Genomic DNA, 27,013 nt, shown 5'->3' on the forward strand with positions numbered 1-27,013 from the left:
ATATAATAATTAATAATGTTACAACGACATTGTAAAACTTAATTATTTTTAAAAGAGTTCCTAGAAACTTCTATTTTAATAAAATAAGGTGATCTAATAAATAATAATACAAATTTTAGTAACAATAAGAATAGTGTTGTTAAGTATAATAATAATAGTCATAAATAATATGCAAAACCTTTTTTTTAACCAAAAATCTATATAGTAAGTTATAATTCTGTAGGCCCCCTTTTTTTTAAACATTTCTCCGATTAGAATCGTCTATAATTTGTCTTCGAAATACCAAAATATACTAATTTTTTACCAATTTCTGGTTTTTAAAATACACGGGCAACCTAGCGAGCTAGGATCAATACATCTAAAAGCAACCTGTAGCATAAAAACTGATAAAATCAAATCTTATAGGCAGGTAAAGGTAACACAAAAACCGGCACACAGGCGAAGCCGGATTATTCAGCTAGTTATTATAATATATAGCCATATGGGTATTTATTTAGTGTGAATTTGTGATTAGTTATTACTGATTACTATTAAAGGCTAAGGTTCGACATTTTAAAATATAACTTCATAGTTTATTATAAGACATCGACATGAGTTTCAAGTTAGTTAATATTCACAATGCACACCTATAACAGTATAATGAAGATTCAAAAACGTGTAGGACGTAGGTAGGACCTTAGTACCTTCCTATCCAGTATTCAGTACCCTCTATTTTTGAAGATATTTTAAAGATTACAGATTATTTAGTCCTAGCACGTACTAGCACTGTTAGTTTTAAGACCAAGAATAAGTTGCTTGCACTGTACGCATATGATTTGACGTTATCTCGTCGATCCACCATTTTTCTGGTCCCGGTCGTCCCCTCCACACGCCGCAGTACCAATCACCTTAGCGGCTGACTTTACTTCACTCGTCGCAATATTTTATGTTGATAAGGAAATCGACTACAAAAAGTACTCCCAGTTCTCGTGTGTGTTTTACTGTTTTGTAAATCAAATTCTGTAATCCTTTTTGTTCGTACGGTTTGTAATCCACTAAGAAAAGTAAGTACACTTAAATATTAAAAATAATTCGCTATATTTGCATGTCTTGTCAATAAAACATCCACCAATCCTCCCTCGTGATTAATTTTCCATTTCTGAACTTCCGATTTCTTTTGATGTTAATTTTTCGTTATTGGCACTTGCTCGTTTCAGAATGGCACATGAAGAAGGAGACCCAGCCGAAATCGCAAAATTGACCGGTGTCGGCAAATACTTCAACACTCTTACGACCAAGGGACGGGTTAACGTAAGTACTAATTAAATTAGTTATAATTTTTGTAAACAACTCAATGACAATTCAAGGTCATGGGTTGATCTTTCTAAAGAAATTCTATACTGCTATTTTGGTATAATGGATCCAAGTATCCAACTGCACAATTTTTGACACACGTTTTAGAAGTGGTTTTATTAATTATTTTCATATGGTATTTTTTTAATGATAATACGGTAATATAACAAGTATTTAGTTTTTCAATAAAAAATATATTGTGTTTTGATAAGAATACAGTGAAAAAAAAAGGTTCATTGATTTTTAAGGTAGCTAATTTTATAGTAGAAATATTTGGCAAATAGTATATTTGTATGAGGTATAAATTAAACTTTATTATGGCAATGATAAATATTTGAATATTGGCATTCCTGCAAGTCTACATTGAAATTATTTACTTATGACTATAATTATCTTCATTTGTTTGATAAAGTAATTAGTTTAAAATGTTAGATAAAGGTAAGGAACAGAACTTGAATTTTACTGTTTAATATTGATGGTGGGCATCATTTTGTAGTATAAATTAAAAATAATTCAGTGTCTACTGTTCTGTAAATTGTAAATGCGACATTATTCCCCACAAGAAGATGTTAATCAATTAAGATTAATATAACAGTGACCAATAGTCATATACCAATGACTTCTTGGTTTGGTTAAGAGTAGGTAATAAATCAATGTTGCTACTTCTGTAACACATTAAAATCATAACCAATCATTTAATAACAATATATTTATATATTATGTTATGTGTATTGATGTTATTTTGTTATTTAAGACAGCCTTCTCAACTTGTGGTATACAAAGAGTACCTCCCTCTATAAATAATGGGAATGGACTGGATCATTATTCACATTAAATATTATTTGGCTTATTTAATATTAAGAATAATATAAAAAAAAATTGTCCATAGGTATTTCATTTAATTTTGAGCTTAAAATACTTATTTTTCATAATTTTGTAGCTTTTAATAAAATAAAATTCTGTAAATGTACAGTAGTGAATACATTTTTGATAAGCAAAAGAAATGATTATTTGGTTGAGTTTTACATGAAAATGTTCCAACTATGCAGGTGGTACACAAATATAAAAAGGTTGAGAACCGCTGATTTAAACAGTTATAATAGTTTTATGATATTATTGTTGTTTTAATGTATGTTAACTCTAATTAATATACTTTAAAACTAATTAGTTGTCATTATCACAGTAACTTGTATATTTTACCATGATATCCAAAGCTCTAAATATTATTATAGCATATATATTTTTTTTAATAATAAATTAATAAATGAAGAAGTTAATTTTTTTATTTAATTGGAATTATCTGTATCAACTTCATTATATGTTTTAAGAGAACCTAGGATAATTTGTTGTTCATTTATTTAGAGTAAAGTGTAAAGTAAAAATGTTATTTTAATAACAAAATATTTGTTAAGAACATTAGGTTATGTTTAATTAACTAAATTTTAATAATTTAATACTAAAACGTGGAGTCCTGATTATGTTTCTGTATGTCTTCATTGAGTGTATGCAGCTTGAGGGAAGTGAACAAATAACAATGATAACAATTCTTTAAATGCAAGAATGTACCGGGGAGTGTTTTGTTGCTTTATTTGAGTACTTAGTTTCTTTAACATAATATCTTGGACTATTTTAGTATTTTGTGAGAAAAGTACACCTGTACAATTTTTTAAAATTATTTACAATTATATTTTGAATTTTGATTTTGTTTGAAACTTGTTACTATAAGTTATTCACATAAAATCTTTTATTGGATAACTATCCATGGATATACATAATACTAATAATAATCTATTTATATATCTAAACAAACTTCCATAATTTTGCATTTACCCTCCCATTCCTCCATAATCAACATAACTTTTCTGAGTATAGGGTAGTGGGGTACATCATTGTGATTAGTCAATATGTTTATGATGTAATAACATTTTGAAATTATAAAAAGTAAACCAAGACCTTTTTATTTTTGTTACAGATTGTATGTGCGACCTATGGAACCATTGCTGTTGGATATCTATTATACAAACTGCGCAGCCCAAAAGCAGAAAAACCAAGTTCTTCGTCTTGAATACAATTTTTAATTAATTTTAGAGATGCTTCTTAGATTTAGGTTATATGTTTTGATTATTATTTAAGATTAATTTCATATAAAAAGAATTATAATTAAGGAATCATATAAAATAAAGATACTGCAATGTTCTTTATTTAGCTTGAATGTTTATATTGTATTCAGTTTACTTGGAAGAGAATGTTTAATTTACAACAAATTTATATACACCGTACGGATAACAGCAAAACAGAAATAGATCTATGATTTAATTAAATTAACGTTCATCCATTTGTTTGTCTCTTGTTATAACATGGTCTTCAAATTTTACCATATATGTAGTACCTTTGTGCCAATGTGCAGTGACTTTAGCATTCTATAAAATAACAAAATATAAATAGAAGAATAGTTATTTGATCAAGAACTAAAATAACATACATGTTTTGACATTTTGTTAACAAGAACCTGATATGAATATATAAAAATAACTATGAATAAAACAAGATGATTCTATGTTGTGTCTGTAATCAGTTTTATTATTATATTTAGAATGTACAATTACAAACATGATGTAAGAAGATAATAACTTTTTAACATATTTTATCACTGCATTATGTTCATAATTTTAAGGGGGACAATGTTTATGGTAGAAGAATCTGTTTACCTGTGTTGTTATCGAACATTTGAACCTAAGACCGATATTATGCTAAAGAATACCAATTTACTATTATACGATGAAGGTAAGAATTTTTTAAATAATACTGAAAAGAAGCGAACAATTATTTTTAAGAGAATGTCACATCAGCAGGTGTCTAAAACAAATAAGGTAGATATAGGTAGTTCAAATGTGTTAACTTATTACGATAGGGTGTGGGTGATATGTTTCGTGTTTCCCAACTTTTTGGTCTGTATAAAGATAAGAGATAAACAATAAAAAATAATTTATACCCTTGCAATATAGAGTGAAACCTTTGAGGACGAAATAAGTATAATAAAATCCATTCAAAGCAAAAAACATAGAAGTAATGAATAAGGAATAACAATTTCAGAAAACAAAATATTATTATTTATCCAAATGGTTCATGTTTGTAAGTACATAAATATTTTATAAATTTATTTAAATGATAGGTATCTCAAGATTAGCTAACTGAATAAATTTAATTAACCAACTGTTTTTAGTATCTCATCAAATAAATAAAATTAACAGTAAGTATAAATAATAGGTACTTACAAAGCCCGATGAATTTAGTATTCCTTCAATTATGCCACCAACAAACACAGCACAGTTCAAATTACCTTTATCTTTAGGAACTGAAATAAATTTATTCACTAATGGTTCTTTTTCAATTATATAATAAGTAGAATCATCATCATTTGAGTGTTCCAATTTGTCAGCTTCACGACCAAAGAAACTCTGAAATTTTAATAATTGTGTTTTCTAATTGCTTCAAATAACTAACTTAAATCAATACTTGAATTGCAAGAACATCATTATATAGTGTGTACCATTTCAATGAAAAAAATATATTTCAACCCGCCCCTCCTTATTTTCATTAATAGCATAGGTACAAAAAATCTTTGTAAATTTGAATTGTTCATACATATTTTTCAATTCAAGGAAAGAATGGAGAAAATATTAAAAACTTAGCCATCATACTTTCCAAAATGTAGATTTAATAAACAACAGCATATTTAACAGTTTTATCTCACGTTTGCTGTTTTTTTCACGTAAGAAATGTAAATCAATCAATTTTGTACCAACTTCTTGTCCCAAGTCGGACAATCTAAAAAAAAAATGATTTAATTTGTGAACCGAAAGATACAATTTAACTTAAATCTGTAAGTACCTACCTCATTTGTAACTCATTTACAGTATGTGCCTTCCCCTGACAGTACTGTACCAGTTCAGAAAACATCAATGCGAAACAGTTCATGTTGATTTCCCCTTTACCTTTGCTTATAGACTTGTCAAGTATACTTGTTTTTTGCCTCATATTTGATATTTGAATAGGGTTCATTATTGATAATGGTAGTCAATATGCAATATAATTTTTAATAAAGAATAGTTAGTTGATTTGGTTTAAATTGCAAAAATTGTACGATGTATCATAATATATTGAACTATATTTTAAATTATGAATGGATGGATGATTTAATTATATACCGCAGGTATATATTATAAAACTTGATTTAGATGTAAGATAATTTTAATTTATACTATTTCAACATTAACTACGAATTCACGAATCAGGATTTACAGGAATAACATTATTAAGATTAAAATATTAAAATATATGGCAAATACTTTTTATTATTTAAAATTATTTGGAAAATTAAATATTAATTATCATTTATCAGTCTGAACCACGATTTAAGATAGTACTATCTTATGCTGTTTAAAACTCAAAATTAATTGTGTTCAAAGATGTTGTAAACAAAAACCAGATTTTCTTAACTCTAGTTGATAAGCCGCTCCGGCAGTGTTTTTTTTTATTGTTTACGGTTTAGTTGGGTTTACACATTACGAATTACGATTTCAATTTACCGAGCGGTGCGCCGGTTTTAATTTTAGTTTTGACGTTAAACCAATTTATAACTATCTTATTATTTCATAATTGGAAATTGTATATTATTTAATATTTATGATAGTTTTGCGCCAGACGTGTAAATAGCCACTACAAAAAAATGTTCTATCATGTAAGTTCACAAAACACAATGAGTATACGTTTGAATAACTATAATATTGTTTGTATATTTTTATTTAGATTGCACTGGAACACGATGTACTGCTTCATCCTCGGTACTTCGGTCCACAGTTATTAGACACAGTAAAACAAAAGTTGTATCGTGAAGTCGAAGGCACGTGTACTGGAAAGTGAGTAATTTTTTAAACTGATCTTTTATTGTGATATAAAATAAATAAATGCACCAAACTTAAGAACTAAATACATTTATAAAATTGTCACACTTGAATACTTGACACTTCTAATATCATATAATTTTCTAAATGTTGACTGGATTTTTGTGTTAAGAATCAATGACATTTCTTATGTTTGAAAGTTAATAAGTGGATAAGGTGCTCTAGTGATGATTTGTACTATGACAACAGGACTAGATATATTTTTTATAATATCAGATGAGGCAATAGGTATAAAATAGCCCATTTATTTAATCTTATAAGTTATAAGTACTGAATTGAAATATATTTATAATTATATTTTTTATGTCAAATTCTATGCTTTCAAGGTATGGATTTGTAATTGCTGTTACCCATATTGACAATATTGGTTGCGGATTAATTCTGCCTGGTCAAGGATTTGTTGTATACACCGTGAAATATAAAGCTATTGTTTTCCGACCTTTCAAAGGCGAAGTTTTGGAAGCTGTAGTTACTCAACTTAACAAAGTAGGAATGTTTGCAGAAATTGGACCACTTTCCTGTTTTATATCTCATCATGTAAGTTTTATATTACTACTTTAAATTAATTAATATTATACAAAAGTGTTTTGATTTATTCATATGTGTATAGTAACTGACTATATCTCATAAGTCAAATAAAATAATTGACTTATTTAACTTTTGTATCATTATTATTTAATGATTATCATAGATATCTTTTGTTTTAAAATGCTGAATTAATTTTAATTAAAACCTACTTTTACTAATTTTTTACAGTCCATACCATCAGAGCTGCAATTTTGTCCGAATACTTCACCTCCATGTTATAAATCGAAAGAAGAAGTATGTAACATATACTTGATTTATACATAATAACTCATAATACTGTTTATATTATTAAAAAACATAAAATGTACACTCTTTCTTAAAAATAGTTGTGAGAAAACCACCAATTTGTGGTGTGCAATACTGCAATCTGATTACTTCTATGTTTCTTAAAGTAGGCATTTGATACCGCTTTTACTTGCTTTCTTTGTAAATGGTCTTCCAGAAGTCTTGAGTAACTGTCTGCTTCTTATTTTTGCTGACAATATAAATTTATTTTTAAAGTGATTTATATTGCTTATTGTTTGCATCTCCAGGAAGATATCAATTCAATGACTCAACGGGCAGATAAGTTGGGCCTTTCTTTGAATATAATGTATATTAAAATGTGATATTATGACTTATATAAGAATTTGTAATCATATAGTTTTTGATAACTTTATTGACGGGGTTAATTTATATTAATTGGGATAGTTGATTTAGATCCATATCATTTTTGTCGAACTCACAATTTAATATTTGGGGATGGCGCAGCAAGATCAGTTTTTTGTATGTGGCTCCTTCGCAAACACTGAAGAATTGGATTTTTTGATACATATTTTGTGAACGGATGAAGCCACGTGTACCAGAACAAGTATAACTAATTATCGTAATGCACATGTCTGGGCGGTTGAAAATCCCCATGTTCAATGGCCAGCAACATTCCAACATCAATTTTCAATTTATATTTGGGCTGGAATGATAAATGATTTAGTTATTGGACCATATGTTTTACCTAATCGGCTAAATCAAGATACTTTTTTTGGAATTTTTACGAGAGATATTGCTAGTAGTAAATGTACTATTGAGCTAAAAATGGGATAGTATTTAGATTTTGTATTTGACAATAAATTGTATTTCCGTCTACACATTGTAAATTTGTCATTCAAAACTCTTGTAGAGCTTTGTTTGTTAATTGTGTTAGCATTAATTTTAAGTTGTCTTTCTCTATTAATTCTTTTAATTTTTTATTTCTTTTTCGGAGTATGGTGTGAAGTAGTGAATAGCTATTTTTCTAAAGCAACCGCTTAATTTGTGTAGGTGTGCATTTTATTGATACTCTTTTCTAATTTATGTACTTTTATAAATTGAGTTTAGTTGTTATGGGGGTAAGCCATCCACTTAGTGTTGGGTATTTATTTTAAATATATACTTCATAGAAATAAAAAGTTCATTCTACCACTGACTATTACTTACAAAGTCTTAACTGATGAGTCTCAGCTTGAGTGTGTTTCTCATTTTTTGTGCACTTCTTTTAAAATTTGAATGTATTCCACATTATTATTCCTGTAACCTATTCTTCATTTCCTCAATTGAAAATCTTAAGATGATAGAAGGATTAATTGTATTTACTCTAGTTTATTGTCAAAATGTATTAAATTTTGATGTAGATGCTCCAGTATTATTGCATATTCAGCAATGTCAATTTTGTTATTCCTCTTCGGAAGTTGTTTTCTTGTTTGTCTTACATGTTATTTAATTTTATTTTGTTTGTAATTATTTTGAAATGACTAAATCTGTTTTCATATTGATAAGCAAATAAATAAATTATATGTAAAATTTACAAAAGTATTAAGCCCCATATTTCCTATGTAGAAAATAATTATTTATTTTTGTTTTTCTTGTATCATATAGTACTATATTATTTATTTTTGTTATTAGAATATAGCAATACAACCAGAAGACACAATAAGATTAAAAATTGTTGGAACACGTGTTGATGCATCTGGAATAGTATGTATTTTAAAATAGATTAGTTTATTTAATACAATGCGTCTAAAAAAAAATTGATTACTGGTTAATGACCTTTTATTTACTAGGGATAAATAAATATGATAACAGTTAGAATTTGATAATGATCAGTTTAATAAAGAAAAAAATAATAATAGTCCTGTATTGTATTGTAGAATTATAAATGTGCAAATAAGAACTGTTAATTTTTTAATATTAATCAGTGTTATCAATACTAGTGTGTGTAATAATCTACTTCGTCTGTATATTTGTCCTTTTTTTGATTCATTATAATTTTACCAAAGACAGTTTATTTTGGACGACTATACCCCTGACATTTTTACCTAGATTAGGTTACTAGTTTGCTAGGGTTCATTGATCATAATTTAGATAGAATACTCATTTATTTATGAATTAATTATTTTAGTGTATTAATTAAGATTCAGCTTGTAACAAAATGTTAAATAAAAAGTTACACATATAGAACGATCCATAAAAAAAATATTGTTGGGAAATGGATAGTCGGATGGATGAAGGTTATGAATAAAATCCATTAAAACTTTATAACGTCTTAGTATAATATATTTAAAATGAAATGTCTTGAATTATGAAACATTTGTTTTACAGTTTGCTATCGGTACATTGATGGACGATTATTTAGGTTGGTACCAAATTGATTGTAAAAAAAGGCACTTTAAGTTATATTATTATTAACAACAAATGTTTTCCTATGATTTCAGGATTAATCCATTAAGAAGACAAGAACACATCAAATTAATTTTTTTTATTGTTTACTGTATATAATGTATAAATAAAATAAAAAAATAAAAAAATAATTTTTTTTGTATGTAAAATTAATTTAGTGTTTTTAAATGAGCTGAGGGGGCAGTTTTCCTCGCCAACAATTAGAAAACCAAAGTTAAGTCTCAAGAAAAAATGTACTTTCAATTTGATTCTGGAAACTGATAAGAAATTATGGTGATGATTCAATACTTGGATCAATTCTTTTAACTGTTAAAAAATCATATTGTACAACTAATACCATAGATAATTTGGGCTACCTATATTGTTGTATGTCTTCTACCAGCAACATTGTGACTGTAGTATGATCTCTGTAGAAATTTTTTAATAATATTATATTCAATGTGGATGATACAATGTAGTTTTAATGACTAAATAAATAATACTCAAAGTTCAATAAAAATTATTAATATGTATTATATTATCAAAACTTATTATTTATTTATAATTGGTCGCAAGTGATACCTACATCTTACTGATCATAAATTACAGTAGTAAAAATAATTAATATGCATTAACTAGTAGAAATTAGTACTAAAGAATTAGTAATAAAATTATAAATTACCAATAATTACAATCACAAAGGACCTGTAATGTTCAGCTGCGTATAACTCTGCGATTATGAAAGATATGAAAACCAAACTTATGAGGTACTCTAGGCATTATTCAGTAGAATAATACACAACAAAATGACCCATACCAGATATTGACTATTTTGAGTGATACGAGATTTATTTTTAAAAATTCCTTCTTTGGATAAAAAATGTTTCCTTTTTTCAATTTAATAATAATTATTATGCTAATTCTGGTTTGATTGCGTTTGTTGGTTGATAGGATAATTAAACAGCTATAAAATAAAAATTATATTAAGGTGTTGAAAAGTTTCGGAGAAACATAAAAAAATCCGTGGTACCTAGGTTTGGTTTAAAAAAACCTTAAATTTCTTACGACTTATAAAAAATTTAAAGAGTTATACCCCCACTTTAAAAGTTATTTCTTCATAATTTTAGGTATACTTTCGTATGACGGCGACGGGTCACTTCGCGGCGAAGTCTTCGCCCCGGAACGGCGGAACACATTGTATATATATTTATACATATAGTTATATAGATTGTAGATAGTAGATAGATATAGTAAGTACATAAATATTCGAAGTAGGTAATCCCAGGGATAGCTGCTCAATGTTGAAACACATTTATAAAAGAATCAACTAGATTAAATTAATGAATACAAAATAGGGATTGAATCACGAGAAAAAAATTGAAAAGAGAAGTTGGACATCCACAGGCAAGAAGTACATTTCAAGAAGTAAAAAAAAAATTAGTTAATATTCTATAGTAGGTACTGGGTACATGAATCTCTAAAGTACTATCTCTGGGATAGCTAGTTAATGTTTTTGTCAATGTTTTTCAATTATTCGCACAAAACAAATGTGATGCCCGGCGAATTGTATAGGCAAAATAGGTACATTACCGAAGTGTTCAATCTCGAGAAACTACATTTTAGCTCATTGAAATTATCCTTCGTTTGAAACCGAAAGAGGTTGAGCACAATCCAAAATTAGTTTTACCTCACCACATAACCACCTAAATTCAAACTGCTCAGCTCCATTTGTATGTGCGAAGTAACCACATTCGCTCTTCTAACGGAGTATATACTGATGCATGTTGCATGTATGATACATGTATCCGATCGCATGTACGATGCACTATATTATACTATAGGTACCTGGTACACAGTCAAATACAAGAATATCTGAAAGCAACGAAAAATCGATAAGACAATGGGGGGTTAACTGTATGAAATTTTTTTAAATTAAAACAAAATGTTCAACAACTTATGGCATTAATTCCAAAATACTATTAAAATTAGTAACACACTATACCAACTTCACATAATATAGTTTATTGCTTGTTTGGACTAATTTTAGATTTTAAATACATTATTAAGGAATTACTATTACAATACAGTAGTAAAACTATTTAAATCCAGTTGAACAAATACTTAAAACTATAGTAATAAATTAAATAATAAGCTTATTATCAAACAATTAATCTGAGGTATTCATGAAAGAGCTGGTCAAAGTTTAAAAAAATCAACTAGGTAGTTAAATTTAAAAAAAAAATTAAAAGGAGAACACGAGTACACGGAAGGAGTTATTTTAAGAGGTACAATCAAAATTGAGATAAAATGGTTTATATAGTAGGTACATGCCACATGCGCTGAAGACCGCACTCAATACAATCTCCGATAAAAAAATTCACAATAATTAATTCATTAGCCAGAGGTCCCTGAGATATCGCGTCATGGTTTAAAAATTTAGACAAAAATCAACGAATTAAATTAATGAAAAAAACAATTGAAAGGAGACCGTGAGAGCCCACGGGCAAACGTATTTTGAGGAGCAAAAAAAAAAGCGGGTGGTGGATGTCGCTCTGCTGTGCAGGTTACAAGTGGGTTAATGTAATAGACGGCTATAAATTTGAATTCAATGATACAAAAATTATTGTATACGATAAACGAGTCTGAGCGATGTCAATAACGAAGTTCACATCTGAATTCTGTCAGATCAAATATTTGATATTATTTAGGACACATTTTGATGGTATTATTGTGATTAAAGTAATTTATTTACTTTTGGCCATTAGTAATACGGTAGGTTGAATTCATTTTTGCCAAAAAAAAAAACATTTGAAAAGTCATAAGGTGTATAAAATATAGTAATGTACTTTAAACGTTTTAAGTACTCATGGACAATATTTTTAAATTGCAACAAAATAACTTAAACCATTAATTTGGTTTGTTTAATATGGTAATTTCGTCCAAATTTACACATAAAAAAACTAAAAAAAAAACTGTGCTCATATATTTTTTAGATCTTTTGATTAAAGAAAAACATTAAGCCTTGTTTTAAATTTTCAATTCTTAGGCACAAAAACTTAACGTTTTATAAATTTTGAACTACAAAATATTTTTAAATTTTAAATTTGATAAATTTGATCAAAATTTGAACTTTAAATACCTATAAAGAAATTGTGCGTATGTTTATGAGGAACCTTGAATGAAATGTTCAAATCTTAGAAAAAAAAAAAATTTTTATGAATCTCCAACAATTTTCGAAATTATTATGTATTTTGTCGAAATTTGAAACAATTATATATATATATTATATATGAGTTGGAAACTGGAGCAATCTACTATCATCAGATTCTTAAACCGAAAAATTCATTCAAAATTATTAGATAATTAAAGAATGATTATTATATGGGTCTCATTAAAAGGGTGGCCAAATGTCCGTAAATAGACAAAAATGTCCCAGCTTTAATATTTATAGAATAATACATTAATAGTTAATTTATTAATATCTATACGACTGTACCTGGGTAATAGGTTTAAAATGTTTAAATAAGAATTAATGATATATTATTAACAATCGACGAAGACTATTACAGTTGTGTATAATATAAATTATAAGACGATAAGTAGGTAACAAATAAGCCACGCTGAACCGTCTATCAATATTCAATAGTATAGTGAAAAACCCGTCTACAAATAGAACGCACGGAGTCAAGTATAAATCCGAATTCCGAAGCAAACTGTTCCAATTTATTTATATTATTATATTATTATAAATATTTATTATATTTTGTTAAAATAAATGTGTACTGAAGTCTTGAACTAGTAAAATATTAAATAAATATATTATAGGTCAGTAAGTTAGGTAGTATTATGAAAGAGTATGATCGTGACTCGTGAGGGGGGCGAAGCCGTACGTGAGTCATTTCGACCGACATAAATCTAGCACCTCCATAAATATATCACAAATTCACCTATACTCACGTCTTCCATATTAAAGTTAGATTCAAGTTTTACGTCAAACGTCAAAGCAATATTAATCAAACCTGCATATATAACTGACGATATTATTTGATTTATAAGCAACAGACTGGCATTTATTTTCTTCGGTATTCAAATTCAGAAACTCGTTAACCCCATGAACAAAGACTTGTACTGCATTACATTTTCAACAACTTCTTAGCAATGTGTTACCAAATTAACTAAAAATGTAACGTATTCCTAAATCGTTATAAATGTTCATGGTTTTCATCTAAGAATATCTTCTGCACTTTCACCTACGGTAGAAAATCGAGCCGCAATAATATACTATATACGCATTATAGCGTATTACATAAAATGGCTAACGCAACTAAAATAATTTTTGTTACACATAATAAAGTTTTAGTCGGGACATTTTAGTCTTATGTTTGGAAATAGCTCAATAATGGTGACAGTCTGTTATATTATTAATTATTAAACATCAAAACTTTAAGGGGACCCCTTAAAAATATTCCAAAAATTAGGCCTGTGGCAAAAATACCTTCTTGACCCAAGTACCAACCAATTGGGAAGATTCCAGAACCAGCCCCTGGTTCCTCTCGAAAAAATAATTCGACACTGTATAGTGTATTAATTATACATTACGCTCTATAATCAAATTAAAAGAATAACCATTATCTCTAGATTCCAATTTTAAAATTTAAAATTTAAAATAAGGCATATTAAGCCATTTATATCCGTACAGTCTAACTGACTTATAAGTTATATAGGTAGCCGCAGGGACTAGCAAGGTTTCGATCCACTATTCCCTGTAAGCAACCTATTTACCTACGTCCTACATTTAACGGTTCAACAAAAATTTAAAAAATATCACATGTTTCTTAATACTGTTTCTACCTTCACATTCTATAAGAATTAGGATTTAAGGAACTTTTTCTATACTAATTAAAAATAAAATTAAAAATATATTAATACATAGGCATAAATTAGAAACACTAACGTAATAATATAACAAATTAAATCTTATAATTATTATTGATGTTTACGATTATAATTTAGTTAAAGTATACCTAACCTTTTTTTTTAAGATGAGTTTTTAATAATGTCCAAAATATCTTTTAACTTCAAATCATTCAATGTTTCTGTTTCCACAGATATTAATAAGAAAGCTTTCAAGCAATCATTATAGATGATGAATTCAATATAAATATTTTTTAATAAGAAACTTATATTTTTTGTATTTTATAGTCCACAAAGCATCTTGAAATAAAAACAATTAGTTTTTTAAATTTGTGTAAAATATATACTTACAATTTACATATTTTAATATAGTACACTTTATTACTTACACCAGGAAATGTATGATTAATTGTTTTTATTTCGAATTCCGATGTGTAATGACTACCACAACGTCTGTACTGACCATCATCGACGTAAGCCATTGTACTCTGCGTTTATTTTTGTAATATTTCCACCTTGTTTTCGTGATAATACAACCAAGTGCCGAATACTCGGTAAATTTGTACCGATTCAATTAATAACACAATATATTATTCTAATCACATTACATCTGAAATCGAACATAATAATATGTTCTATGGTGCTACTAAGTCTAACTAGCAAGCCCTTGTACATTCGAATTGACTTTAATATTTAAATATTTTTTGTTTCTCACGTATAACCACGTCCCATGGCCCCACTGCGCTGTAGAATGGCAGATTGGCAGCACGACGGCCGAGTCCACAACTACCACGCGCACAAAACACTTGGAAATAGGATTCGGCGTCTCCGGCCGTGCCCGCGACGTCGATTGATGGGGAACGGGGTGGGGGGAGGGGTTCTCCCGCGGCGCTACAACAGCTGCTCGCCGCGACGAGGGATTTTCCCGCGTTCCGGTCGTGGGGGGAGCGGTGGGCACCGAGCGCAACGTCTGAAGTTTAAACGTTTTCCCTTTCATTCATTGTCCGTCGATCACCCTTATTGGCCCTACGCCCCACAGGTGTGGTTCGGCGTCCGTCTCGAATTTGCGCGCGCAATGTCCTCCCTCCATCGCCGGGCAAACCGAACCGCGCAAGCCCGGTGCCGCGCGCGCACGTGACGTCAAAACGTCGCCCGTGTGTCGAATGTCGAACTGTCGAAGCTAGGCGCCGACGCGCCGTCATTTTCCGTTTTACCGCGCTCGCTCCGTGTGCCCGTGCCCTACTGCGATCGTACGGTACGTGACTACGGGAGTGTGCGTGTGCGCCGCGAATAATAATTCATACAATATTGAACATTACAAGTTATAACAATCGTACATTATGTCTGCATAGCAACACCGTTATCGCGGTGCGTCGTAGGTCGCGGTTACGTTTTTTTTTTGCCGACTTTCGAGCAGATCGATCGGCCGGACTGCTTTGCGATCGCCGCAATGATGTTGCGCTCGCAACGGTGACGGTTCATATTTGTTATTGAAATCGCGCTGTTTGAACCGCGAAAAAGTGTTGTATCTGTATTTTTGTTTATACGTTTCGCTCGTTCGCCATAGCTCTCTTCCCATCGCTGCGCCGCCTGGGAAGAATTAATTTACGCCAGGTGGATCGCGCGACGGGCCTCCTCAGTCTGAGCGATAGTATGCGCCGATAACATGGGAAAGTCCAGGTTTCTCGGAAAACCGCCGAAGACCCGGTGTCAGCGCTCCATGATCCGGGTCGGCGTGTCCGATTTCGTGGACGTCGAGGCTAAGAACGCCCGGTTGATATCCATCGCGCTCAACGTGTTCCGGACGACGTTCGAAAAGGACGAAGAGGTACGTAGAACAATGGTGAACAGCGCGACTGCGATAGCAAAACAATCCAAAATAGAGTGCGGTAGTCCGTCTCCGGGTCTATCGGTTTTCGATGTTTTTTTAATGTTTTTTTAATCTGTGAGTGCACCCCCGCCCGTTCCTTATCACAATCGCTCATATCCCGCTCTATTCCCGCTGGCGGAGAAAGGATTTCTTATTATCTGTCCCGCGGTGATAACGCGATCGTTTATTATTATTATTATTATAATCGCTATATTATTGTAATAACTCCTGTTTTATTGTGGGCTGCAGCAACAGGAGTTCATTGGTTTCAGCAACAGTGACTGCGACGAAATTGCCGATAAGCTGCGGACGAGAGAGACTTATGATCGAAATGCTGGGCCGTACGACCAACAAAGCAAGTACAGCACCAACACTGTTGTGGTAAGTGTTCGTTTGTTTCTGTACCTTAACTAAGATTTTATACCTAATTATAATTTTTAAGAATCACTGATCATACTCTTACTGTTTTATTAAATGTTACAAAAGACTGACTTTTGTTTGAGATACGTAATAGATGATGTATAACCAGTTTTTTTTTTAGGGTTCTCCTTTTAACCATGTTCACAATTTTGCTGTCAAGAATGCAAATCACTTTAATTAAAACAAAACTAGATATTTTTATTTTGAATATAATGTTCACTACCTAATATTATATTCAGTTATTCATAATTTATATTTAATTGTTTATCATACATTTTTTTGCACATTATACAAATACTAAAACATTAATTATTATAATTTTTTAAATTCTAGCTTTATTTAAAAGCCATAGTTGACATTTTATTACACTAGACATCGTTAAGTGTATTCTTTTATTAAATTCAAATTTTATCTTTAAAATCAAATTATAATATTTTAATTTTTTTTGTGAATTAAAATTATTTGTGTAATTTATACTTCAAAATTTGTTTTATTGCAATGATATTTAGATGTCATAGTAAATAGTATGATATAAATCATTATGTTGTAGGTTCAACCTAGTATTATAAGTAAAATGGATTTTCCAAAAGTTAAAAAAGATGAAAACACAAAATGTGAACCTAATACTGCAACTAAAAGTACCACTTTATCTTCAGTTGTATCCTGTTTGGATGACAATCTTAACTATACTTTTGCAAAATCATGCAAAGGGGGTAATTATTAATTTCTTTCAACAATTATATATTTTATTTGAAGTTTTTAATCTGTGAATGGGTTTAGGTCCACTGAATATTAACCAAACTAGCGGCGAAGTACAATGTGGTATTTGTGGTGTTATTCGTTTTTATAAGTCAATTGCAAAAACCAAAAAATACGGAGCGTATATGTGTGATTCGTGCAGAAAGTTTATAGCGAAATCAATTGAAAATCAAAATTCCATTAATCGCTGTAATAATGATAGAGGTGAATTTGTCATTTATTTTCAATGACTTTTTTTATTGAAATATATTTTTGATTTAGGTATAGGACAGTGCCGTATTCCAATTGGGCTTAAATCCCAAAACGGTGTGACAAGAATTGTATCTACTGATTCTCGATGTAAAGCTTGTTGGCTTCAAATGTGTCTGAAGCGATTAAAGTTACCAGAAATGACTGTTCAACGGTTATTAGATACGCTTCCAAGAGAAATAGCTCCAGTACTTATGTGGGTCTTGAAAAAAACAGATCCATGGACCATAAATATAGAAAATAATCTTCAAAAAAAGATTTTAGGAGATTATAAACTTCAGAATGAGATCGATAAGGCCTTAGAAAGTAAAAAAATTGATATATGTTGTGTATCAAATAATATATGTATAAAACTGTTTCTTTTAGATGAAGACAGTGATGAAAGCAATGACGAGTTGAATAGTAGTGAAAATGATATTGATGAATTCTCTGATGAGTCTGATTCAGATATAGAATACAATGCAAAAAAAGGATGTGGTAGAAAAAAACCGAAGCTTGAAGAAAAATTTAACAATAGTAAAATAAAGAAAAAAAAAATTAAAAAAGTAGAGATTTGTAGAGATGTTCAACCAAATTACAATAAACGAGTCTCATCTGCACGATCAATAAATGCTGCAACATCCAACGTATTAGAAACTAAAGGTATGCTTAAAATTATTCCTTAACATGTTCAATGCCAATTTCAGTTGTTTGATGTCAGTAGTTTCTAGATGTTGGCTAGCCTTATGGTAGTCATAGTTTATATATTTTTAAATGTTACTTAAAATGAACAGCTTGTGTCCAACAGTTATAATATTTGGTCTGTTATTCAGTATATGATAATTAAATACTAAAAACAGTTGATTTTCTACCACTTTTGTGCTTATAAAATTTATGTCACATACTATAGACAGATCCATTTACCAATAATTTGAAGTACATATTAGATCAAATTGACAAGTCTCTGTATTAGATGAATAAATTTGCGTGAGAGAAGAGAATTTTCGAGTATTCATCTATTTGAAATTATGAGTTTAAATATAAAACAGACAGTAAATCAGAACCAAACAACTAAATATGAGTAGGTTTGCCTCACGCATGCTCACATTTGCATCTAATATAGAGATTAATTGCTTATATATGTGTCTTAATTTTTTACATTGGCGAAATAGCTATCCGTAGTATATGGTCTAAGCCCTAAGGTATAAACCATTGACTGGTATACATTTGTTATCATTTATAATTTGAAATATGAAAGTGGCCACTTTAAAGGGCACACTACGTATGACCTAATGTGGCATTGAATGTGTTAAGAATCTGTATATCAATTGTATATTTATTATTTTTATATTTCAATAAAGAATGCAAATATTTTAACACAAAAGGACCCAGAATTAAACATGTGTGTCGCACTGCTGAGTCTGTTTTGGGACAAACCCTTGCTACCTTTGGAAATGTCTTAGAAAATTCTCTAGATGTTGATGGTAACACCAATATATGTATTTAAATGCTTAATTTATATTAAACTAATTATGTAAATATTAAATACAATAATTATTGGTTATGTTAAAATATTTATATTTATGCAACTTGGCTTATTTACATTTTTATAATTATATGCATTTAAACAGTGTATTTGCAATGTAAAACTTAATAACTATGTTTATTTATAATTAGTGGTACCAGTGGATACAATAAGTTCATCCCAGCATACTAAAACTGATGAAAATATGACAAGGTAAAATTTAAACATAAACTATACAAGATTACTTTATTTATTGAGACTTTAATTTTAGTGTTGTGGAAGTTACCAATGTTATGGAATCATCCAATACTTTAAAATGTTCAAAAATGCCAATACCTATAGATAATGAACAAGATTTGTATTTATCTATACAACCAAATGTGAATAATCCCAAACTATTACTACTAGTTATTAGTTTTTTTTATTAAAAAATATATCACACCTATGGTTTTAATTTTTTAGAGAACACTTCAAGATCTAATGATGCAAGATCATCTAAATGCAAACATAGATAACACTGAAGACGACAAAACTGTTGATTTGAATTTTCGAGAAAGTTATGACCCAGATAGAATTGCAGAAAATGGGTTTGCTATTGTGGGAACTGAGCCACTATCAATACCTCGACGAGCAGTGTGTTTCTTATGTGGAAGTGCTGGAATGGAAAAAGTAAATGGATATAGCATATTTTCATATTTTGAGAAAAATATTTATCACAGTGGTTAATTTTAGTTGATCCACTGCATTTCTTGTTGTGAACCTTATCACAAGTTTTGTGTTGATGGAGTTGGTGTTGGGATTTCATCACATGAAAGTGAATGGTCAAAAATTAGTTGGACATGTCCGAAGTGTAAGGTAAAGTGAAATCATGATTATTAATAATTATTTTAATAGAAAACATGAAGGTAACAAAAAGTTTTTTTTTGTTAGTTGTGTGGTTTATATGTATATGATTATTTTCTGAAATTCCGCGGCTATACATTTTTAAACTTAAAATATTAATTAATAATTTTATCAATGAAATATATTTTAGATTGTTAGGCGTGAGCGTATAAATGCATCAGTTTCACTAAAATATGTGTTTATTTATTAATATCTTTTTGGGGCTAAGAAAGCTCTTCAATTTTAGATTGCAAAAGTGATTTCTAGTACCTAGAAAATTTAATCTAGTTTGTAATGTTGGTGTAAAAAGAAAAAAACCCTGTACTTTTTAAAATATTTGGGGAAACTAATATATAAACAACTTAATAGGTGGCATAACAAATGATACTTTTTCCTAAATATTATCATTTTCAAATTGTTTTGCCTCATTTTTGAGTCATTTGACATTTTTGAATTGTTTAGTTTTTTTTCAATAAATGTTGATACAATTTTTATATAATAGCTTTCGTAATATGAAAAAATATTATTTAAAGTAGGTAATATAAATATATTGGAAAATATTCTTATAGTACAGTCTGACACAAAGTCACGTATATGTTTTGTGATTGAATTTAAATTTAACTCATCTATTTCAGTGATCCAATCAATGACATATTTTTAAACCTGAACAAAATAGATCTTAATCAAAATATAGTTTCATAAGTTTCTTTGATGTGCATCCCCTGATCTTTACTTCATCTATATTGTAGTTCTTTGCTTCTTATTAGCTGTCAATCATATACTTACGTATTATATAAGATGGACAAAAATCAATTATCTGATTGTGTCGAGAACTACGATATTGGCCAAAAGTGTAAGAGATGCACATACTGAAACAAACTATTACAACTGTTATAATATCCATCTATTTTGTCATGATTTAAATGGTCTACACCTAGTACCTACTAAATAACAGATCAACTTGGATCTGTCTAGGTTTTTTTATTATCTAATCTAAATTAAGGTTTTTTACAGGTTTGTAAAGGTTGTCAAAGTAGAGGTACAACACGACCAAAATTAACTTGTCAGCGATGTAAGGATTCCTATCATGATCATTGCCTTGTGGACAAAATTGTTAATGATCGAAACAGGCCATGGGTAATATAGATATTACAAATATTTTTGTTAAGTCTTATATTTTCATTAATACTTTGTTGTAGGCTTGTCCACCTTGTAGAAAATGCAAAAGTTGTCATGTACCTCGAGTTGATTACTTTGTTGGCAATTTAGCTCTGTGTTCAATGTGTTTTCAGTTAAGACAACGTGGTAATTATTGTCCTCTATGTCAAAAATGTTACGAGACTGATGATTATGAAACAAAGGTAAGGTATACCTGATTATTAATTTTGAATGATTATCAAAATAATATTCTTACTGTAGATGATGGAATGTGCAACTTGCAAACATTGGGTTCATTCTAAGTGTGAAGGCTTATCAAATGAAAAATATGAAGTTTTGAGTACATTACCTGAAGTTATAGAGTATGTTTGCAAGTAAGTCATACAATATATATTTTGTGGTCAAAATTTATATATAAATTGTATTTTGTTATCATTTTAATAAACAATTTTATTTTTAGAAACTGTACTACTGATAGCACCATTCCATGGCGAGTTTATGTTGATGAAGCATTAAAGAGTGGTTTTATGACTGTTCTACTAATTCTGGGAAAAAATAAAAAAACATGTGATCTTATTAAATGGAGTCCTCAAAAGCAATCACCAGGTTGTGTTTGTAAAAAATTGGTCATACCCAAATTTCCATCACTTGATGGACCTAATGTTGCTACATATAAAACTACCGATGAAATTCCTAAACAATGTGTTTGTCATGGATTGGAAGGATGGTCCAAAGGTACCCCAACACTAGTCACAATAAAACAGAAAGTAAATAATAACGAATATGAATCCCTTTGTCAATTTAACGATGACATGTTATGTACTATTGATAAATTTAATGTGCCTGAACTTCGGTTAGAATATAAGAAAATTGTTTCTGATGTTTTTCCGTGGTTCAGCTCTGATTTTGAAAAGAACTCTCCTCGTAAAAGTTCCTATTCATCAAATACATTACCAATCATAAGTCCACCTAAGTTCATCCCTAAATTTTCATTTAATTTACTTAATTCTGATATAAAAGCTCTACAGGATATTATTGGTAATGATGAAAATAATTATTATTTGACTCCAAAAATAAAAGATACAAGAGTATGTCAATTTTGTAAGAAATTGGGCGAAGGCATTCCAATGCGAGAAGGAAGACTTCTTTATTGTGGTGATAATATATGGGCCCATGCTAATTGTGCTTTATGGTCTTCTGAAGTCTTTGAAGAAATTGATGGATCTTTACAAAACGTTCAATTAGCTCTTTCTAGAGGTAAACTTGTTCGATGTGTAGTTTGCAATGAAAAAGGTGCAAGTGTTGGATGCTGTTATCGAAATTGTGTGAAGACATATCATTTTCAATGTGCTAGAAAAGTATTTTGTGTTTTTAACGAGAATAAAACTGTCTACTGTAATAATCACGCATCTGATACTCGTTGTAGTGTTAAAGATTTTACATTAGAAAGACTGATTTACATAGAACAAGAAGACATAAAACAAAAGCGTAAAGAAAGCTCAGAGATTCATGTTTTAATTGGTTCATTGTATATTAGTTGTATTGGACATTTACATCCATTTCTATCGGACAGTGATGAATCTATTTTGCCAATTAATTTTAAAGCCAAACGATATTACTGGTCAACAAAAGAACCTTGGAAATTAATACAGTACAATTGGACAACCAAGATGGAAAATTATGTAGAAAAGTTAAAATTTGACAGACTTAACTACACTATTGATCACAACAAACAAGAAAATGAAATTGATCTTACCAAAAACGAAGACGGTAAACAAGATTTAGATATTAATTTGTTTACATCCATTCAGGTGGATAACTTACAAAAGTGTTATGAAGCTTTAAAAAGAAAATGCCCAATTGATTCCAATTTTCAAGCCAAACGTTTTAAAATGGAGAGTAGTATTGATTGTTTTGCTTACCCAAACTATGATACAGACTCTGAATTTGAATCCACAATTGATGAAACTTGTAGAATGGAAATATTTTCTAATAGCTACGGATTAAAACCGAAATCAATTCCTCAATTTGATGGACTGTATGATTCAAGTGACTGTGAATCCGAGTTTGAATTATATCAACTTGACAATTTGACTGATGTCATTGATGATTGCACAAATGACCAACCAGTTAAATGTAATAGATGTCATCGGACATATAGGACTAGTGTGAGTTATGAAAGACATTTAGTAAATTGTAATTTTGATTATGAGATCGATAGTGAAAGTGAATCCAGTGATGACGACAAATCTGACAAGATAATTGAAGATGATTGTTCCCCACTTTTAGAAGAAGTAGTTGTACGAGTAGAAGATCATAATATCGTGCTTCAACAAAATTATATTCCGGCCACTCAAATAGAATCTGAACATCATCAGCAACATCAAGAAGAAGAACCGCCTCACACTGTCATACTTCAGCCTATTCACACTTCATTTGTTCAACCTTCTGTGTCTGATGTTCAGTACATAACAATAAACAGTACTCCAACACAATCTGTCATGCCATGTTTTCAATACCAAACTCCGCCAACTGTAATAGTACAACCATCAGTTGTTGATCCCACTACAGTAGTTCTAAACAGTCCTCCATTGGACATGTATGTCTCTCAGAGTAACAATTTACTATTTAGTTCACAACCCATGATAGTTGGATTGGATCAATATACTACTATGGCTTCAAATTATACTTTTACACAATCGCCTCAAATTTACCAACCTGCTAAACCCGTTGAACCAATTTCAAATCAGTTTTATATTATTAATACAGAGCCAACAATTTCAAACGAGTGGTCATATAATGTAACATCTGAGATAAAAACTGAACGTAAAGTGATGTGTACTCAGCCTAAAGTCTACTCTAATCGCAAGTTGCGATTAACTGAATGTTATGATACCAAAGAAAATATACCTAATAGCTTAGTGCAATCTGTAGAAAATCAGGCGTTTGGTGTTATGAATATCATGAGAAATGTAAATCCAGAACCATGGAAGAGACCAAATATGAAAACATATCCTTCAAAAAGAATCGAAGAACATAAAATTTCACCTAGAAGAATTGAAGAAAAGAGAATTCTTCCAAAGTGTGCTGAACTACCACATTCATTTAAAATAGCAACTCCTGTAAATATTACAGAAAATGTTAAACCTTCCAAAACTGATATAAATGAAGTGATGCCCGTTTCAATACATACAGAATTCATGGAGTCCTCTCCGATAAAATTAGGCTATTTATCACCACCTAAAGCTATGTCAAATGTTACACCATGTGCATTGAAATTAGAAAGTGCTTCATCGTCATCTCTAAAAACTAAACTCAAACCATTAAATTCTGCAGTAAAAACCTTAAAAGTGTTACCTTCTCAAAAGATAACTGAAGACGTTAGTTCTAGAAAATTAGAAAAAATGAATTCTTCATTTTTAAAAGGGGGAAATACTCAGTCTCTACATTTACAAAAATTGGATAATTCATCAATCCCTCAATTACTATTTGGTGTACATATTCCTATAAATTCAGAAAATCCATCATCTCTATTAGAAACAGAAAAACCATTAGCTATGCAACAGTTGGAAGAACAACCACAACCACCTGTACGCAATGTAGAAAAAATATCAAACATATCTAAAGTAGAAACATATTCATCTACATTAGTCACAGGCATAAACACATCACCAATATTAAATTCAGATAAACAATCAAGTACTTCAATGGAAGTGAACAAATCTTTGATAAATTACGAACCTATGGAAGTAGAAACAGAATCACCTAATAATTTTGGAAATGATAAATCACAAATGGTGATAAATTCATCTTCCAACACTTATGAAAGTATTTTGTTGAATTTCCACAATGTTAATAACGATAAAAGTAAAACAGTTGCTTCAAATAAAGAAATTACTTCCAGTGTCCAAGAAAACTCATCTCAATTAAAAACACAAACTATCCATCATAAAACATATCCAGGCCGTCAATGGTCTTCATCTACAGCAGAACGTGAACAGTCAGTGCCTCACCTAATGTTTGAAATGAGTTCTGCTGATGGTGTCTTCTGTAAAGATCGTTCACTTGTTGAAATATGGTCAAAACTTTTTGATGCCGTCCAAGTATCTAGGAATGAACGTAAAATGCCCCAATTATCATCAAGCAATCCATATGCAAGTGATATAACATCAGCAATTCGATCTTTAGGCCTAAGCAATAATTTTTTAAAGTACCTCTTAGAACAACTTTCGGGCGCCAAAGAATTTGTTAAATACAAACCAGTATACCATAAAGGCGCTGATGTTGTTGGCTCTACTACTGAAAACCATTCAGGGTGTGCTCGTACAGGAATAGTGGTTAGAAAAAACAGATATGACATGTTTAGCTGGTTAGCTTCCAGGCACAGAAAACCTCCAAAGTTGTCAGCAAATAATGAAGACTTTGGTGGTCGCCGTGCTAATTCCTTGCCCAATGAGATGAAGTACAGAAACATGAACAAAGCATTGACCAGTACTATTGGTGTATATCGATCAGATATTCATGGGCGTGGATTGTTTTGTTTGAGGGACATAGAACAAGGGGAGTATGTCATCGAGTATACAGGGGAGGTGAGTGTTGTTTGTTGATGTTTAAATTTATTTTTACTTATTACTTATCAATTGCATTTTTATCCTTGCAGGTTATTCGATCAGAAGTGAGCGACGTGCGTGAGAGACTTTATAATAAAAAAGGGATTGATTGTTACATGTTCAGGATCGATCAGGATATTGTTGTAGATGCAACTATGAATGGAAATTCTTCTAGATTTATTAATCACTCATGTGAGGTAAATATATCATTATATTCTTAAATGTTGTGTTTTACCTAAAACACAAGGAACTTAAACTTTAATATGATGATCTAATGAAATATTTTCATCCAACAGCCCAATTGCCATTCTAAAATTGAAACAATCCATGGCAAAAAGCATATAATGATTTTGGCTAAAAGAAAACTTCTGCAAGGCGAAGAACTCACATATGACTATAAATTCCCATTAGAGGAAGATAAAATCACGTGCCATTGTCTTTCAAGAAAGTGTCGTAAATATCTAAATTAACTATAGTTTTTTAAATATTTTTGTGCTCTAGAAATCAGTTATCACTAAATACATTATATATTTTTGATATACTCAATAGATCTTATTATATACTATGTAGAACGAACTGTTATGCTATTTATTTTGCAATTATTATTATTTTTCTACTTATAGCTATTTAATTTTGTTACCTTTCAATGATGAACGAATATTTTTGTAATACAAAATTAATTACAATTTTTATTAATTTGATGAAAAATGTGTAATTTAATTTATACAATAATTTTACTTAATATAATATATTATTGAAATATCTACATCACATTTTTTCATCACCTGTAAATTATAATAATCACGAACAGTTAGGTAGTTAATAGTCAAAACATAAGATGTGCCTAAAAATATCTTGATTTACAATATGATAAATTAATAGCTCATATAAATATTTCAATCGATACATTTAACAAGACAGTAATTGATTATATTTGTTACTCTAATAATCTTTATATTTATATGATGAATATATTTTCTTGTGTTTAAATGTTATAATTAATTATGTAAATTGTTGTTATAAATGTTAACCATGTTATTTAAATGTACTTTAAAACTACCTCATAAGTTTATTTTTTTATATAAAACTGATA

At 29.8% G+C, this 27,013-nt stretch overlaps 4 protein-coding genes across 6 annotated transcripts; 3 read left to right on the forward strand and 1 right to left on the reverse strand.

The window, feature by feature from the left end:
• The first annotated feature begins 888 nt into the window (after positions 1-888).
• LOC111032045 (up-regulated during skeletal muscle growth protein 5-like) lies at positions 889-3,889 on the forward strand. Its single transcript, XM_022312218.1, has 3 exons — positions 889-1,043; positions 1,197-1,290; positions 3,305-3,889. The coding sequence occupies exons 2-3, from the start codon at positions 1,198-1,200 to the stop codon at positions 3,395-3,397; spliced, it is 186 nt and encodes a 61-aa protein (XP_022167910.1). The 5' UTR covers positions 889-1,043; position 1,197; the 3' UTR covers positions 3,398-3,889.
• LOC111032043 (trafficking protein particle complex subunit 5) lies at positions 3,547-5,702 on the reverse strand. The gene is made up of 4 exons (XM_022312216.1): positions 5,228-5,702; positions 5,034-5,160; positions 4,608-4,790; positions 3,547-3,752 (listed from the first exon to the last, which is right to left on the reverse strand). Exons 1-4 carry the CDS (start codon positions 5,392-5,394, stop codon positions 3,654-3,656), a joined length of 576 nt encoding a protein of 191 aa, XP_022167908.1. The 5' UTR covers positions 5,395-5,702; the 3' UTR covers positions 3,547-3,653.
• A 154-nt stretch (positions 5,703-5,856) lies between these two features.
• LOC111032044 (DNA-directed RNA polymerase II subunit RPB7) lies at positions 5,857-9,728 on the forward strand. Its single transcript, XM_022312217.1, has 7 exons — positions 5,857-6,073; positions 6,142-6,251; positions 6,623-6,833; positions 7,053-7,118; positions 8,802-8,873; positions 9,498-9,531; positions 9,611-9,728. The coding sequence occupies exons 1-7, from the start codon at positions 6,062-6,064 to the stop codon at positions 9,622-9,624; spliced, it is 519 nt and encodes a 172-aa protein (XP_022167909.1). The 5' UTR covers positions 5,857-6,061; the 3' UTR covers positions 9,625-9,728.
• A 5,766-nt stretch (positions 9,729-15,494) lies between these two features.
• LOC111032029 (histone-lysine N-methyltransferase trithorax) lies at positions 15,495-26,461 on the forward strand. 3 transcript variants are annotated; one of them, XM_022312191.1, is made up of 17 exons: positions 15,495-16,296; positions 16,588-16,719; positions 17,309-17,471; positions 17,539-17,721; positions 17,779-18,072; positions 18,133-18,408; positions 19,131-19,229; positions 19,423-19,483; positions 19,542-19,650; positions 19,733-19,939; positions 20,003-20,125; positions 21,167-21,289; positions 21,352-21,513; positions 21,572-21,684; positions 21,771-25,899; positions 25,971-26,117; positions 26,217-26,461. In XM_022312191.1, exons 1-17 carry the CDS (start codon positions 16,135-16,137, stop codon positions 26,388-26,390), a joined length of 6,657 nt encoding a protein of 2,218 aa, XP_022167883.1. In that variant the 5' UTR covers positions 15,495-16,134; the 3' UTR covers positions 26,391-26,461. The 3 variants fall into 3 exon arrangements, with proteins under 3 accessions (XP_022167883.1, XP_022167884.1, XP_022167882.1); XM_022312190.1 differs by having other exon boundaries at positions 16,135-16,296; positions 19,107-19,229; XM_022312192.1 differs by lacking the exon at positions 19,131-19,229.
• The last annotated feature ends 552 nt before the right edge of the window (positions 26,462-27,013 follow it).

This window comes from Myzus persicae, unplaced genomic scaffold (assembly GCF_001856785.1).
Source record: "Myzus persicae strain clone G006 unplaced genomic scaffold, MPER_G0061.0, whole genome shotgun sequence".
NCBI classification, from domain to species: domain Eukaryota; kingdom Metazoa; phylum Arthropoda; class Insecta; order Hemiptera; family Aphididae; genus Myzus; species Myzus persicae.

Coding starts and splice junctions, on each gene's coding strand:
- LOC111032045 (XM_022312218.1), top strand. CDS start 1,198: ATGGCACATGAAGAAGGAGACCCAGCCGAAATCGCAAAATTGACCGGT. Junction 1,291..3,304: donor CGACCAAGGGACGGGTTAAC/GTAAGTACTAAT, acceptor TTTTTGTTACAG/ATTGTATGTGCGACCTATGG.
- LOC111032043 (XM_022312216.1), bottom strand. CDS start 5,394: ATGAACCCTATTCAAATATCAAATATGAGGCAAAAAACAAGTATACTT. Junction 5,161..5,227: donor GTAAATGAGTTACAAATGAG/GTAGGTACTTAC, acceptor TTTTTTTTTTAG/ATTGTCCGACTTGGGACAAG. Junction 3,753..4,607: donor TACTAAATTCATCGGGCTTT/GTAAGTACCTAT, acceptor GTTATTTTATAG/AATGCTAAAGTCACTGCACA.
- LOC111032044 (XM_022312217.1), top strand. Junction 7,119..8,801: donor GTTATAAATCGAAAGAAGAA/GTATGTAACATA, acceptor TTTTGTTATTAG/AATATAGCAATACAACCAGA. Junction 8,874..9,497: donor GTGTTGATGCATCTGGAATA/GTATGTATTTTA, acceptor TTTGTTTTACAG/TTTGCTATCGGTACATTGAT.
- LOC111032029 (XM_022312190.1), top strand. CDS start 16,135: ATGGGAAAGTCCAGGTTTCTCGGAAAACCGCCGAAGACCCGGTGTCAG. Junction 16,297..16,587: donor CGTTCGAAAAGGACGAAGAG/GTACGTAGAACA, acceptor TGTGGGCTGCAG/CAACAGGAGTTCATTGGTTT. Junction 26,118..26,216: donor TTATTAATCACTCATGTGAG/GTAAATATATCA, acceptor TTCATCCAACAG/CCCAATTGCCATTCTAAAAT.